General features: G+C 41.0%; 1 protein-coding gene across 1 annotated transcript; it reads left to right on the forward strand.

The window, feature by feature from the left end:
- Window positions 1-5: 5 nt before the first annotated feature.
- On the forward strand, window positions 6-15,976 carry LOC134191163 (coiled-coil domain-containing protein 62-like). Its single transcript, XM_062659745.1, has 20 exons — window positions 6-108; window positions 185-267; window positions 342-440; window positions 7,267-7,362; window positions 7,412-7,494; window positions 8,907-8,973; window positions 10,133-10,169; window positions 10,236-10,281; window positions 10,349-10,406; window positions 11,504-11,566; window positions 11,626-11,706; window positions 11,776-11,853; window positions 13,897-13,990; window positions 14,061-14,116; window positions 14,177-14,222; window positions 14,930-15,018; window positions 15,077-15,177; window positions 15,241-15,494; window positions 15,560-15,621; window positions 15,692-15,976. The coding sequence occupies exons 1-20, from the start codon at window positions 81-83 to the stop codon at window positions 15,830-15,832; spliced, it is 1,662 nt and encodes a 553-aa protein (XP_062515729.1). The 5' UTR covers window positions 6-80; the 3' UTR covers window positions 15,833-15,976.
- The last annotated feature ends 540 nt before the right edge of the window (window positions 15,977-16,516 follow it).

A 16,516-nucleotide genomic window follows, 5' to 3' on the forward strand; every position in this document is an offset into this window, starting at 1 on the left:
ACAATCCCGTATAACTGAACAGTTCAGACAGAATCCTTTCATTCGCCGTGTGCCTGTCTCTGGTGTTGAGTGACTATTTGATGATGTCTAAATCGTGTGACAGACAAGGTAAATAAAGGTGCACGGAAACCGTTGTTTCAGCTCGGATGACGTTTGCTTTCTTACGGCTAGTTGTTGTGTCTAGGTGGTACAACAGGTAACCAAAGCAGAGACCAGGCGTCCAATGCAGTATTGAATGGAAGAGTCTATCACAGTACACCTTCGAAGGTAGGAGCTATGGCTTTAGACTAACATTTTCGCTGTTGTTTCTCTAAATTTGTATCGTACTCGTTTGTTGACAGGTTCATAGTAGAGTTGTCAAGTCGAGAGCAAGCGGCTTGCAGGTTAACAAGGCGACAACCAGTAGAGTATTTGACACCAGCCTTTCTTCTATTCATACGGTAGGTTATTACTTCACAAGCGTGTGTGCTAGCAGTCTACCCCCAAAGTATAGTCCAGCAGTTTTGTGATAATCTAGTTACTGTAGTTAGTAAATGTGTGATATTGTAATACTTTATCACTCACCAACTGTAAAACAATTTGGCGCATAACCTTTCTCAGTCATGCAACCTGTGAGCAGCAGCATATATATTAATTAAGTTAATTTGGATCAGGAGCATATAAATGTATCTAGTGGATCTAGAAGTGTTACCATTAATTACAATTTATTTTTTTCTATACAGCACACCACGTTCATGCTCTCATACCTATGGAATGTTAATTGTTTACCATAGGCATGAGCCTGAATGAACAGTAGACTCTTGATTATCTGACCCCCTTTGGTCAATCCACAGAGGAAATAGGGGTCGTGAAAAGACCCAAGTTTCAAATGTACCTCAGAGTTCTAGTCCGCTTTTTAGTCCCAGTGTACGTACATGGTATGAACTCTAGAACATGTACAATGCGCTAGTGATAAAATGATTGCACGAAGACGTAGTATGTGTGTGTGTACTATCTATGCGAACTACAATAACCAAACAGTTGAAACTAATCCTAGAAGCCTTCGTATCTTTTGTTGCCACTACTGCACGTTGTCAGTGCGCTTTCACAAAACAGGTGTGTGAGGTCATTTCGGCTTTGCGAACATTGTCAGATAATCAAGAAGTTGGATAAGCAAGGGCCTACTGTAGTGTACAGTGTAGCCAAAATAAGTGTAGTAGTCGGCACTTCTAGGAACTATCATTAGGCCAACATTAGCGCAAGGGCGTTCACACCGCTACCTATGATTAGTAAGTCACAGGGGCATGCGTGTGTAATTAGCCTCCACAGTTTCATTCTTCATATCCGGCAAGAATTCGCTTGAATTGTCTTGATGAATCCATTGCGTTAGGTTTTGAAGAGGGAAACATTTAGTTTGTTTTCTCTGGCAGCTCCGTCAGGGATGGCAGGAAGTTGTCCAGGCACACACGTTGTAAACATCTGCATACGCTTACGTATACATCAACATGTTGCTGCATTTGTATGTTTAAACATACAACACCACATCAGAAACATCGGCAGCATGCTCTTCTTGTATATCTCACATGCCAAAGTTACACGTGCAACCACTAATGCCACTAATGTGGTTGTAATGCTACTCTCTATGGCGTTAGAATGGTGTTACACTAATCATGGGTGTAAACAGTGGTATTATTACACTAACTCCAAACTAATCATGATTAGGCCCGGTGTGAACACGCTCTAGGTCGTCCAAATTTGAATTAACAGGCAAATTTGTAGGGTTTAAACTTTTGGAAATATAATGGATTTTGCTAGATTTTTGGATGTTTGGACTAAAAATTATTTAGGACTTTTATTAAAACATTTAGTCTAGACCCTTTCTTGCCATGTCATACTTTTGGGTGAGAAAGAGTCTAGTTTCTCTGAAATTACTGTGTTGCCGCTTTACCGATAATGGGTGAACTAAATACCAGATTTGGTCTAATTGTTAATTTTTTATATGCTTTAGTAAAGATCAGATTGGTATGTATACACAGTGCAATTCTATCTCAATTATCTTTTTGTTTCATAGAGAACAACTTGAAAACTACAGCTAGAGTCTTTGCTAGCTGTTTGTAAAATCTGAATGTTTACAGTAGCCAACGCAACCATGGGATATATTGACAGGCTACAATTGCATGCGGTCATGATATCTAACATAATGTTGTGTGCTCGTCTCACAGCAGAGTCTGGATGCAAATGTACTGTGTGGATGCGAACATACTTGACGCTGTGACGTTTGCTGTTTGACGTCCAAAGCAACCGCAGACAGTCATTACCCAAACAAAGAAAGACGGGTGACTCATCTTGTTTGATGATGTCAGCTCCAAGCCTTCCAGATATCGCCCACTCTAGACTGTCTGTGATCACTTTGGATGTCGAACAGCATCGAGTATGTTCACATCCAGTTTCGTTGCGACATGAGGACACTACACTACGTCAGACGTCGTGATGACTGCATGAGATCTAGGCTGTCGACGTGAACATTTTCATGGTCGTGTTGGCTGTAGACATGCAGATTTTACAAACAGCAGACTCTAGCTGTAGTTTTCGAGTTGTTCTTTACGAGATAATTGAGATTTGATTGCACTGCATTCATACCAATCTCGTCTTTGCTAAAGCCTTTAAGAAACTAAAGCGACAACACAGCGACTTAAACTAACTTCACCAGGTCCTTTCCCGCCCAGAAGTATGACAAAAGGGTCTGGCTACACTAGACTAACTAGCTATAGTTGATCCTTCAAAACAGTTTGGCTATGTCCCAACAATGAAGCACTGTTCGTGTCAACAGAGGATACACAGATCAGTTCTACAGCAAAAGACTTGATACCCGTGTGTTTGATGTTTGTATAAGATAATTAAATTATGAAGTTGTAAAAAGTTTGTGACAAGTTTTCTCACTTGTTAATATGAATAGTTTCATGTAATGTGACAGAAATGGACTATCTTAGAACATGCAGTGGCTTCAAGTTTATGGTCAGGCTAAATTTCCTTGCAGTATCTAATCCAATCACTTGTTAGAAATGAAAGAGTACTGTGTTTTTAGAAATGTTTGAAGTAGCTTAATTTAAAGTTCTTAATACCGTATTTCTTTGATTAAACACCGCCCTCAATTAAATGCTGCCCTTGTGTAAACGCCTCAGCTTAGAGTACAGATAAATACAAACGCCGCCCTCCAATAAATGCTGCATTTCAATGAATTCCAATATATCTAGCTTGAAGTTTGAAGGAAAATCATATGACTTCTTCAGAGGCATACGTGATGCAAAGCCAACTGTTTCTTTAAACTACGTACTTAGATACTGTTTCACTGCATGATGTCTCAAAGTGTGAAATGCGTACCATTATGGTGTCTTGGCCTCTTTTAAGGTGTCAAACCTACATCGCGTTTGCATACCGCAGTTGAAACCTTAGCTAAAAAACAAACCCCATTGCATTTAAAGGAGAACTCTCACCAAAATCAACAATCTTTCAGATGAAAGCTGTCACTTCATGACACAACCTTTGCAACCGTTTACTGTAGAAGTTTACGGTAACGAAGAAATAAAGCATTGAAATTACCTGCATGGGTGTGTTTAGTACGCGTATGTGGCATGAGCATAACTCTGGTTGCTAGTTAGCAAGGAAGACCAATACCTGTGCACTTTTCAAGGTAAGGCTTGTGAGACATATAGTGTCAAGCTGTGATTTATTGACTAAAGCAAACTGTGACCCCAAACTTATCATGCAAGTATCGACTGTGTCAATACAACCATGGACCCTCAAAAGGAGACCCTTCTTAGATTAGTTCATAGATCATGTCTTGCTGCATTTTGGGTGCGTTAGGAGTGCTTGGTGTGGTTAAACCTAAAGTAGTTACTTCCAGAGAGTAAGACTTTGTGAAACATACATATGAGGAATCGTCTGAACAACTCATTGCTCATTCTCTGCTTCTGTGGCTGTCTGGACCGTAGGTTTCCTGCAGGAAGATGCTAGGCTTTGTATCTTTCTTTCAACAAGTTTTAGTATTTGGTGAGAGTTCTCCTTTAATCGAAGAAATATAGTAATGGTAAACCATATGCACCTAATAATTTGTAAAATGGCAAGTATAACTTGCCATTACCTTTGTGTCTGTGTATGACAATGAACTACAGCGCATTCATCAAGAATTGTTTAAGCTGTTGAAATATGGAATATTTTTGAAAGTGCTGAGTTGTGATTTATGTTACATGGTATACAGGGTTGTCGCCAGCTATCTCAGGCGTAGTTGGGCACTACGTCTTAGGTGGAAACGTGGGCGTGGGCACTGCACTTATAACATGAATCACTAACATGAAACACTACTGAAAGCTTGTAATCTTTTGCTATGTCATGACTTTTATTGTCAGATTTAGTCTCACGTAGCCAGACCTTTTCCCACCGTGTTATATCTTTTGGGCGAAAGAGGGGATGGCGAACTTCCTTTGAAGTCACTGTGTTGCCGTGTTACTATTAATGGTGAACAAAATACCGGATTTGGTTTATTAATTAAATGATTTACAGCGTGCATGCCTTTCACTTATCTTCTTGTTTCGTGGTAGTCGATTGTTGACTATGAAGAGACCTACTAAAAACTTCAGATTCTTTACTATTAATGAAACTTGCATGGCGTCTATGGCAGCCAACACAACCATGGGAGCATCTGGTGTTACATGTAACATTATACGCTGTACTCTCGTTTCACAAGGGAAACTGGATACGCACGTACTCGATGCTGTGTGACATCTAAAGCGACCACAGACAGTCCAGAGTGGTAGATATCTGGAAGGGCTTTGAGCTGACATCGTAAAAAAGGTGATGGGTGCATACAAATCAGGTCTTTAGTAAAGCGTTTAAAAAACCAAATCTGCGTCATTGAAGTGCAGTCTTGCTTTCTGCAGCTGGTTGCCATAACAAGATGAGAATGTAGTGGTTCAGAAAACTGTACTTATTGGGGCGAGCCTTGGCGAGACCTTTCCTATTTGTACTGTACTGTGTTGAGGTGTGTGTGATGGTACGGACCTATGCACGTGCGACCGACTGGCCGGAAATAATGTTGATTTTGAGCCAATCACAGACATGATGGTTTGTGATGTCACAATGCAAGGGTAAGTGTAATAGCTGTATGGCTCTCCAGGTGCTGCACACCAGTCCCTCGCAGAGGAGGGCGATTGCTAACGTGCGCTAATGACACGACTATGGTTTGAAGTAGCGAACTTTGCTCTTTGTAGGAACTTTCTAGCATGGTGCTACTTCTAGATATAGTCTAGACAATGAAACGTGTCCTCTTGTCCAACGAAATGGCCCACGGAAGGACTCAGACAATGCTTACATTGTCTGTTGGAATTTGTTCCGTTTCTTTGTGGTTGCAAATGCTAGCTCTTTTATAGACCACAGGAGAAAAGAATAACTATTGCTGATTGTACGTGGAGCTTCATTCAACCTATGACTTGCCTATTGTTATTTGCACATATAGTGACCAAAATTGGTCTACGTTTACAAGCTAGCACACGTGTCTGCTCGTGTCTGATTCTTTGCATTATGAGTTCAGCGAAAACGTACACACGATCAGACATATAGGTAGCACTCCTACAGTGATTTCTAAAAATCTCTTGAATTCATGCTGCTGTTCGGATGACAAAAAGGGAGGACTGGGTCGAGTTGATCGATCTAGCTAGCATCTAGATATGTGAGATCTAGTAGACGTCTATTCTACTGGTTTTCTCAGACTAGCTACGTGTAGTAGACCAGTCTTGCCTGTATATGTTAATTGAGACACATTGTAACGTCATGCAGCAGCAACATGCAGCAGAATCCAGCGAAAGCAACACCTTGCTTTTCATTCAGTGAGGCTTTAGTAATACAAGCTAGTCTTGCACCCACTATGGAAAAACAAGGGAGATTGCAACAGAACGATTCGCAGACTCTTAATGCTATGACTACCGCCATTGCCGGATGCTGCCCCACGACACTGCTGCATGCGATGAGCCAAACCGCATGATCAAGTATGGGATTTCAACATCGCTCATTGGTTGGACACTAAACGACTCTCAAAGTGCGCACGTTAGTAATCGTCCTCCTTCGAGTCCCACGGGACTAATAAGAGAATGTGAAAACAGGCTCGAGCTTCTAGAGATAGCTTGATGACTGCTGCCAAAAATGCAACTAAATGTGAGAACACGTTGCTTTTACTAAGGAATTTATGTTAACGCTCTATCCATGTTTTCCGCGATGTCCGAACACGTGGGTTCACGTCTGGCTGTGAATGAACTACTCGTAGCTTGATTTGAAGCGAACAAATTTCCAGGTAGATTTCTTTGCTAGGAGTATCTACAAACTGTGTGAGCATACACACCACAAAATGGTTTGCACTCTGCGTTGTGGAGGTGTACACGAATCAGTTTGTGTCTACTTTAAATTTCTAGGTACATTGTTCTTAGCTGACACATCAAGAGCGGAAGATGTTCACAACTGATTGCTGGGTGCCACAGGACTGTACTACAAGAATGCAAACAGGCTGGAACTCCAAACTACAATTAGAGAAATTTACGTTAGCACTATGCGTCAGGTCTGTCTGTTCTCACTGAGGCTTGCCCCAACAATGCTTTGCATTTTTAACTAGTACACTGTCTGTGCGTTGATCCTTACAACTTTGGCAACTTCAGTTTCATAGCTTTACTTTGTTGTTTGTTGATATTAATTATTAAATGTTAATAGTAATTTAGATAAATGACGTTGTCATCCTGCTACACTTTGAAAAATTCTGGCAACAAACTTGGCATATATATAAGTACACACTAAAATGCACAAAGCTGCTGCATGTCTGACCACGCTCATTTACACACTTTGCCGTGTCTTCTCTTGCCCTTGTTTTGTCATCATAGTAGTTGTAGCTTCTAAGCTGCCTGGTTTTAGTCTGTGCATTGCTGGAGATTGCAGCTTTTGCATGTTAAGTGTTTACAGAAGTAGAAATTGCAGCTTGGTCTACTATCTTGTATTGGATCAGCCAGTCAGTCCTGGGTACAAAACAATACAGCGTACAGGAAATTTCTGCTCTGTTTGCTGTCATGTACAGCCAATTAGCTGGCTTCGTTGGAGACCTATCTATACCTATCATGCACCCTGGACATCATTCAAGACCACTGATGACATGACAATCATTGTTAATTAATATCTGTATTTTGGGCATGCAGTCAGTGTATTGCAGACTAATTAGGGCAGTTTCTGGGAGTGTTTTTGTTTCCTTTGTAGGATGGCACAGCACGTCCTTTTATTCAAGACTTAAATCCTCCCGAGCAGCTCTCAACTCAGTTAGAAATGTTAAGTCAAGCTCTAAGGAACAGCAAGGTTGAACAAAACAATGATGCATGGGTGTTTATATATAGTTTTTGAGTAGAAGAGTGAGGATGAGATGGGTCTAATCTACAAACAGCAACATGAGTTGCAATTGCTAATGGCAGAATTAAGGGACAGAGACAAGTAAGCTGTCTGCTTGCTGTATGTTAAGTTGTTTCATGTTCTCTCTTCAAGGTACACTCCGTTGTTTAGCACTCCGTTGTTTAGCACTACGCTCCCACAAACTTGATTGCATACTATACTCAATCAAGTTGGAAGGTTGGGCTGAACTACAGGCAAAGCTGGCTATCTGAGTGTAGTCACCGTTACAAATAAGGAAAACGTACCGGAGTGATTTTGCAATCTCGTTGTTGAAGCAGAGTTCGGGTCGCGTGCAAACCAACTTGTCATCTTTTCTCAGGTTGAAGGCACCGAATAGGTTACGTTTTACACAAAACCAGGTTTGAACATGCGAGCACTACAAATCGGCATGAAAACAGTGCATACGATGATGATGATCACGTGGTAACCAGTAAGTACGTCACGTGATAATTGCAAGAGGACAAATGCAGTACAGTTAGTCCCTTCAGCCTTGCATGCGCATCCATGCCTGTTTCATAACCCACGAGCACATTTTCTCAACATCTCACAAGTGTCTTCTAGCATTTTGATGGTAGCGAGGCTCTTAGCATTAGCGCATGTTGACAGAATGTTTTCACGTGACCATCGTATACTCTGTTTTCAGGCTATTTGCTGCTAATGTCTAGAATTCTCATATCCAGCTTTGCCTGTACTTCAGACCAACCTTCTATTTTGATTACATAGCTATGCAATCAAGTTTGCGTGGGCATAGGGCTAAACAACGGAGTGTTCCTTTAACACTCACACAGGCTAGAGGCTAGAGTGGGGCAGAGCTTGCTCACAAAGAGGGCCAGTTAAAATTGGGCAGATAATTGCATTGGAATGGAAGTGCTGCGGATACACGGTCACCAAGCATTCAATGTACCACCTGCAGGGCGATTATAGCTGCTGGCATGCCACCCACTGCAAACGATTGACATGGAATGTGAGGTGTGCAACAAGCATTGTTGTTCCTGGCTTGTACTAACACCACATGTGCATGTGGCTGTATGCTACAGCTGTATGGTGTAATTCTACATCTTCTACTGCTAGAACTGGGATGCCTCCCTCAGTCCTTGTCTCGTAGCTCCCAGCTTTTAAAGGTATTAGTGAAATTATCTTAACCTACACTAACCTATGCTCATCATGCTGTACGGGATGTGGCAGGCACAACAATGCTTGTTGTTCACCTCACTTTTTGTGCCATTTGTTTGAAGTATTAAGTAACATGCCGGCGGTTATAATCGCCCTGTCGGTGGTACACTGAACGCATGCCATGACTACATGTTTATCTGCAACACTTCTGTTCCAAATTTAACTTGCAGGTTGTGCCCCACTGTAGCCTCTAGCCTGTGTGCGTTAAGAGGGCCTGGGAGACGTTAACTGTATGTTGAATTTGTTGTGCTTGGTATTGAAATATTGTCATATGATTACAGAGAGTTGAACGAGACTGTGTCAGCTCATCAGAAACAACTTGATGCATGGGATGCTGACAGAAGGAAGGTGAGAAATGTTAGCACTATCAGACTTCATTGCATCTTGCTATCTTTTTACTTTGAGGGATCTCTCCCTTCCTCTCTTCCTCTCTTCCTTCCTCTCTTCCTCTCTCCCTTCCTCTCTTCCTTCCTCTCTTCCTCTCTCCCTTCCTCTCTCCCTCCTTCCCCCTCCTCTACATATCCACACAGTACTTCACTGCACACAGACAGACAGACAGACACACACACACACACACACACACACACACACACACACACACACACACACACACACACACACACACACACACACACACACACACACACACACACACACACACTTACACGCATCTGCATTTCCTGAGCAGCATTGGGTGCTTTTGTAGTTACGAAATGGACCCACTATGATGTTGCTTAGGGAGTTTTCGGACTGCTGCATGATTTTGATGTGTACACTTCACCTATTACCATAATACCCTGCATTTAAGTCTTAGTCTTTTAGTCGAATATAAGCCTTACTGTTGTCTTTAAGCAATCTGAATCTTTGTTGTGCACATGGGATGGCGGTGTTCATGCCATGCCAGTCTACAGTATGCCATGCCACATGCCTATCATAGTGTGACACCAGTATACAGTACATGCCACTTGTCAACAGAGAACTCTTTGGCAGTAGCAGCGATGTTTCCATCTAGCTCTTGTAAAAAAGAAACAACACACAATCAGTTTGTAGCTCTTAAGGTATAGCTCCTTCTCATTTGAGAAGACATCAATACAAGCTTAAGATACTAGCTATGACCATGCAGTCTAGGTGTAGCTGTGCATGCGTGTCAGATTTCATTCGTAGGTCGTGGATTTATAGTTCTCCAAATACAGCATTTATAAAACAGTGACTTTTCTCTTATAGCCCTTGGGGCTAAATGTGGGGTATTATGATATATATCTGCTAATTAAGTGTGATATTAATAGGATAGTTTACATAAGATCCTAGGCTCCAACACTGTTAGTTTCTGAAACTTGCCTAGTGATGTCATTTCTGCACACAGTTTGCATGTATTGTGATCTTGTGCAGTCAATCAGAGTACACATTTAGTACAGATTTTAAAGCTGCGGCGTTTGATTGTTGTAGCAGTATGTTATAATGTGTGAAGTACACGTGTCTATTAAAACAAAATTTTGTGTTTGTTTAGATCTTGACATTGGAAGAGAGATACAGCAAATGCAAAAGTTGGTACATTTGATTTCAATTGTATTGCAATCATAGGATAATATGTTTTTGTTTTCTGATTGAAGAGGATCTTTATTCTAAGGACAACTATATTAACCATCTTGAGGCAAAGTCAGAAATGATACTGTAATCCAATGGTGTTATCGTTATTAACTTTGTTTGGTTTGGTGATTGTCAGAGTGAGAACTCTGGAAGAACGTGAGCACTCGCACAGTCAAGAACTAGAAACAACACAAGTTAGTTACTATGATATCACTAGCTAGCTTAGCTGGACTAGGTGTAGGATATATTAGTTATCAATTTTATAAGGCGACACCAAACAGATTTTATGCTTTGCATTGGCAGGATTCTAGAAATTAAGTCAGTTTGTTGGAATAATTTTGTCAGTGGGCTGTGATCTACATATTAATAGTATAGTTTATCTCTATTTGAAGTGTTTATATATCCACCAATTAAAAAGGATTGGAATCTGTGAGCAGAGCTATGACTTTATTCATCTGCATTTTCAAGTCTTTCTAAGATACCAAAAGTAGTACATTTGCACTTTTCCACTTGGGTATCACATTTATTACATCTCTAGCATTCTAAAGTATCTTTAGTCTATATACAACACATAACCTGCCACTGCATGGACCTTTGCCCTATTACGTAGTTTGTTCTCTTTAATGCTATTATTGACATCTATGTCTCCTAATGCCCAAACGACACAGAAAAGGCTTCTGCTTGAGCCCCAGCTATCAAGGATGTAGACTTCATATCCAGCATTTTAGTTCACGTACCTAAGAATTTCACAATTTTAATGCATAGCGTCAGTTGCTACTGCAAAACATAACATCTGTTGGTGTTTTCTAATCTCGATACAAAGTGCTATATGTCAGGGCTTAAATTTTGTGTGAAAATGTGAATGAAGGCTTTACAATATCATGCGTACTCGCAGTGTAGACATGCTGTCAGTAAAGTTCTGATGGCTATTGCTCTGATCAAGCTAGTTTTGTCTGGTAACACGTCTAATATAAAGTCAGTATTTACTCATGACTTGGCATGTCGATGTAACACAGTGGTTGTTGCTATTGGTTGAACAGCTGGACCAACCACCAGCAATTGGTATGTAGACTACTACATGTAGTAGTGCATGGTTCAGTGTGTCTGATGTTAATTAGCATGCCAAATGTCAACAATCCCACGTGCCAGTCAATGTGTCAAGCTCCTTCTCACCCTCTTCATGTTAACTAGCCAGTACACTGAGTGCAGCATCTGTTCCATAGCCTACGCTAACAGTGAGGGTTTAGCACCCTTAGTGATTCTTAATTCAGCATAGTGTTGTGTCCTGTAGGTGGAACTGCAGCAAGCACACATCGAGACCGACCATGCCAGCAAAGAATTTCAAAAGCTTAAGGTTTAACTGGTTTGTATTATTTTGTAGTTAGTTTACAGTGACAAGTGTTTATGTTTCAGTCTCATCAGCAAGCTTTGCAGAAGAGTATTAGGATACTCAAAGAGCGAGAAGACTGCCTCAACAAAGACCTTCAAGAAAAGGCACAAACAGTTCTAGTGTTGTACAAATTGTGAGAGTGCTGCATGTTGTTGTTTGTTGACTCTGTTTAGAATAGCGAGATTTCTGAGAAAACTGATGTCAGCTTCAAGTTAGAGAGAACTTGTACTGAATTGGAAGGGAAACTGCAGGTCAAAAGTGTGTTCTAATGCATAATATGGTATTATTTTGTTGTCAGCATGATGTGGAACAGGAAGTCTTTTATGCTGTCAGACTACAGAAAACTTACATTTAAATATATGTGGAGCTAAGCCATATGAACTTCTCCACACAAAGCCTCTATGGGAATCTAGAGGTCTTTTCTCTACATGTGCCTGGTACACATATTTACGTAGGGTAATCTAGGTCTTCTGTAATTACACTCCGGAGATGCCCCCTAGACTATTTACTGGCTCTGCCTTCACTGGCTAATGGGAAATCCTATGACCAAGTTGGGTATCTGGGCACTATCTCAGAGCAAACCTGACAGATGTATGTTAATCAAGAAAACTGGCGGGGCCATTTCAAGAATTTCGTTCGCCAAGTTGTAGTGGTTTTTGGTGCTTGATCAGATCACAGGTGAGTCTTACTCACACAATCACGTTCTCGAAATGGTCTCTCTGTTGTTCCGTTGCTTTTAGACTGTCTAGAGACCGACATTTTTGTGCAATTTAGCTTTGTCCAATTATCTCTGTGTGGGAATATTTGAGAGGATCAGTGTTTTGAGAGATTCTTTGGCGTTGAAGGCAATGGACACTGTCGTCGATTGTCTTCTAACAGTTTACGAGGCACTCACTCGTACGCAGGAACACTTTCACTAGTGCCCTCGATCACCGGACCTTGCTATTTCTGTTGCACACTACACTGCACACTTCTCCAGAGTGTGCCTTTAATGTACTGGGTGTAGACAATTTTGGTTTAGGAGTTTAGGAATACCAGCAACTTCAGAACCCTTTCTCGGTGTTTTACATACAGAATGGAGAATGTGGTATACCCAAAGTAATCAAGTACCAAAGGACAAGAAAGGCAAACAGGTCACAAGATTACTGTGCTGTGACTTTTTGACACTTAAAGGGGAAGTTCCACAAAAATGAACTCAACTTGTATGAGTAGATGTTACAAAGACAAAGCAATCGGTATACGTTACTTTGTTATCTTCGCTTTCGTAAACGAGAATGAGTGATGTTTCTGTGATGTACATGTAACGCCTACTCGCCCACTCTCCACTTCCTTGTGTCGATTAAGCTCCGCCCAGTGCAAACGAATCAATGCATTTACGGACGACTGCTACGGATATATCGAGACTGCCGAATGTGAATGCGACGATATTATGAAGATCTGCCTTCTTGCCTTCAGTGGTTCCTCTCTAAAGCAAATGGTGTCAGTAGAGCTGTTTTTCTGTCAGACTTTCAAGCAGAATTTCCCATTACTACAGCTTACCTAGAGAATGCACTTTTCTCTTCGGATAGAAATGTTCAGTGTGCCGTCCAGTGTGTGCTATAGAAGACATTCCTGTTTTTACATCCGGTCAGCTCACTTTCTTTTGCTACTGATTGGTAGAAGGTTGCAATCCGGATGTGAAAATAGGATCGTCATCTGTTGCACACGCTGGATGGCGCGCTGGACGTTTCTAGTCGGATATTAAAAGAACAAGGATAAACAAATACTCAAGCAAAACCGTGTTGTCTAGGTAGGCTGTAGCAATGGGGAATTCTGCTTGAAAGTTTGACAGAAAAACAGCTCTACTGATGCCATTTTACTTTAGAGAGGGACCACTGACGGCAAGATGGCAGATCTTTATAATATCTCCGCATTTACATTTGGCATTCTAGATATATCCGTAGCAGTTGTCGTAAATGCATTGATTCGTTCGCAGTGGGCGTTGCACATCACAGAAACATCACTTGTTCTCGTTTACGAAAGTGAAGATAACGAAGTAACTTATACTAATCAATTTGTCTTTGTAATATATACTCACACAAGTTAAGTTCATTTGTTGGACTTCCTCTTTAATCAAGTGAGCTGTAGCTGTCATAAATATGATTGAAATCAAATCGTAGGAAGCAACAGCCACTGTCCAATTGTGGTAGAATTAGCTATTTCCATGTCGCATAGAGAACCCATCATTGCTGATTGCATGGCAGCATGTGGTGTCAATGCATTATGTTACTACTAACTTGTTGCTCTCATTGTAGGTTAGTGCAAAAGCAGAGGAGCTGCTGAAGCAAGAACTTGAAGCACAGAGAGAAATAATTTCAGACTTGAGACAAGGGCAGGAGAAACTGCACAGTATGGCCTTTCTATGTTATTGGTTGAATTTGTATATAGCGACACTATATTACCTGTCTGTCACGTGCAGCTCAGAAAGATTTACATGTTGAAGAAATAACATCGCTGAAGGAAGAGCTTGCACAAGTAAGAAAGTAATTTATTTATTTTCTATGTGATGCATTATATGTTGCTTTATGATCTTAGACTAGGGAGAGATGTGCTTATTTGGAAAGGGAACTTCAGTTAGCAGGTTGATGATATGCACAGGGTTCTCGCTACAGCATGACAGCGTGGCACAGTGCCACACTCCAGTAAGAGTGCGCAGTGCTCAGAAACGGTAGAGATAGGAGTCCAAAGTCTTACAGCTAAGGAACATTTGAGAATTCGATAGTACTGAAACACAATACTAAAGGTGACAATAGCCGCAAATCTAGGCTCTTACAAAATAATGCGCGATGACAGCTTTGTTCCAAACGTATGCACAAGTATTGATCACAGTCCCGGATGTGCTGTCCTTATTCTAGTCCTGGATGCCCTTCCAGTGATCCAGAAAGCACACCTCTTGTCGGGGAAGTAGCACCTAGAATCTATTCTAGACTAGTCATGTCTTCATGAGAAGCAACAGCAGTGGTCCACGTTAATCAATGCCTGACTAGACAGACTTCTGCAGTTTTGTCTTGCACATGTGCAATCTATGAACATCACTAAGAAGGGCTACTGGTGATCGAAGTTGAATTCCTTGCCAGGGCACTTGAAGTATGTTACACGCAATTTCTACAACGCAAAGTCTACCTCACTTGAGATTGGCTCTGGTGCGCATGTTCGTCTGTAAAAAGCAGACTGCATGCTTTGTGGACCCGCCCATCCCACCACGCTCCCAAAAATCTCTAGCGAGAACCCTGTAGTGCCTGTTTATTGGAAGACACACTTCTAGGAAGTTACACATTCTTCTTGCAGGTGAAACAGACCAACGTAAAGAGCAACTGCTGTCACTGCAAAGAACGAAACAGCAGAGATCTGACACTGAGCTGTCAAGCATTAGACAAGTAATTGAAGTCAACAACTGGTGTGCTGCTTCTATTACTGTCTATATATATTCAACAGTTATATGACCGACAGCAGAGAGAGTTAGAACTGCTTCGACTTAACCTCAGCAGCACTCAAGAACAAATGATTAAACAGGAGGAGGAGCTAAGTTTACACAGGTAGCCAGACATAACATGATGTATGATTTTGTAGCAATTGTGAATTTGTAATTGTTGACGTAGACATTCATCTACTACACCAACACCTGAAAAGAGTCCTGAATTTCACAAGAAGTCACAAGGATTACCAAATAACTATTCAAGGGTGTCCACCGGATCTGCTAGCAGACTAAGAGAAAGTCCTGTGTTTGGTGATCAGAGAAGTTTACATCCTCTTGTGTCAACAGCAGATATGCAACAAGAATTAGGTCAGCTTGCTACAGGACTCAGAGACAAACTGGCAAGTATATTTCAAACTGATTCTCCAGCATTGCAAAGTTAGCAGGCTTAATAATACAGTGCTGATGTGGAATTATAAGACTTATGATGCTTTATGTGACAGTTGATGTCAATGAAGGGAAACATGACTTTGATGATACATCATCTGTCATTAGTTTTGCTGAGGTATGTACACATACATATGGAAATAGACAGCCATTGATACTCAATTTGTGTACTGAACTTGGTGTTTTAGTTGCCTTGTGTGAGTCGGTCTGATCTTAACTCTGATCTCAATTCGTCAAGCCAGTTACAGAAACTGCTAACGGAGTCTGAGAATCTTGCCAGAGAAATGAATGCAAGTCAGAGGTTTCAAGCTCATGCATCAGCAACATGAACAGTGCATGAGTGCAGGTGTTGTACGCGACATCCTTAACTGCTGATCGATACAAGACAACGGAGGTGTTATGCTAGATAGTGAAATTATTCTAAGTTATGGTGCCTGGAAATTGCTCTAGAATTTTAATATGAAGCAGAGTATGAGATAGACTTGTCTTTTTGTTATCGCTGCTTTGCATCTGCTTTTTTACCCAAGCACTAGAGGAAGTGATGAGTTTGTCCATGTGTTCTTCTGTCCATGCATCTTTCCATATATTTTATACAACAAATTTTCAAAATGGTTGCTAGGCCTTGTAGGGCCAGTGAAAGCTAAAATCGGATATTGAGTGAAATTGGCAATAGATAAAAGCACTGGGGTGCTGATGCCTCAGTGTGTAATCAACTGGGCATTCGATAGTTGGTAGAGCAAACACACGAGGCAACTAAAATACCAGTAAGAAGTGATACTGTCGTGGATTTTGATTCATGGATTTGCAACACAAAGCTTCGTTTTTAACTTATGGGTGATTTCTCAGTTTGTTACATGCATTACCGCTATATCTGCTTGCTGCAGTGGATTATAATTACAAATATGGCCTTTTTCAGGTAAGAAGTTTCCACTCATGGATTTATAACATAAAGCTTTGTTTTCAGTTATGGGTGACTTCTATTGCTCATGCACAGTGAGAAGTCACCCATAACT

This window comes from Corticium candelabrum, chromosome 15, assembly GCF_963422355.1.
Source record: "Corticium candelabrum chromosome 15, ooCorCand1.1, whole genome shotgun sequence".
In the NCBI taxonomy this organism is placed as follows: Eukaryota; Metazoa; Porifera; class Homoscleromorpha; order Homosclerophorida; family Plakinidae; genus Corticium; species Corticium candelabrum.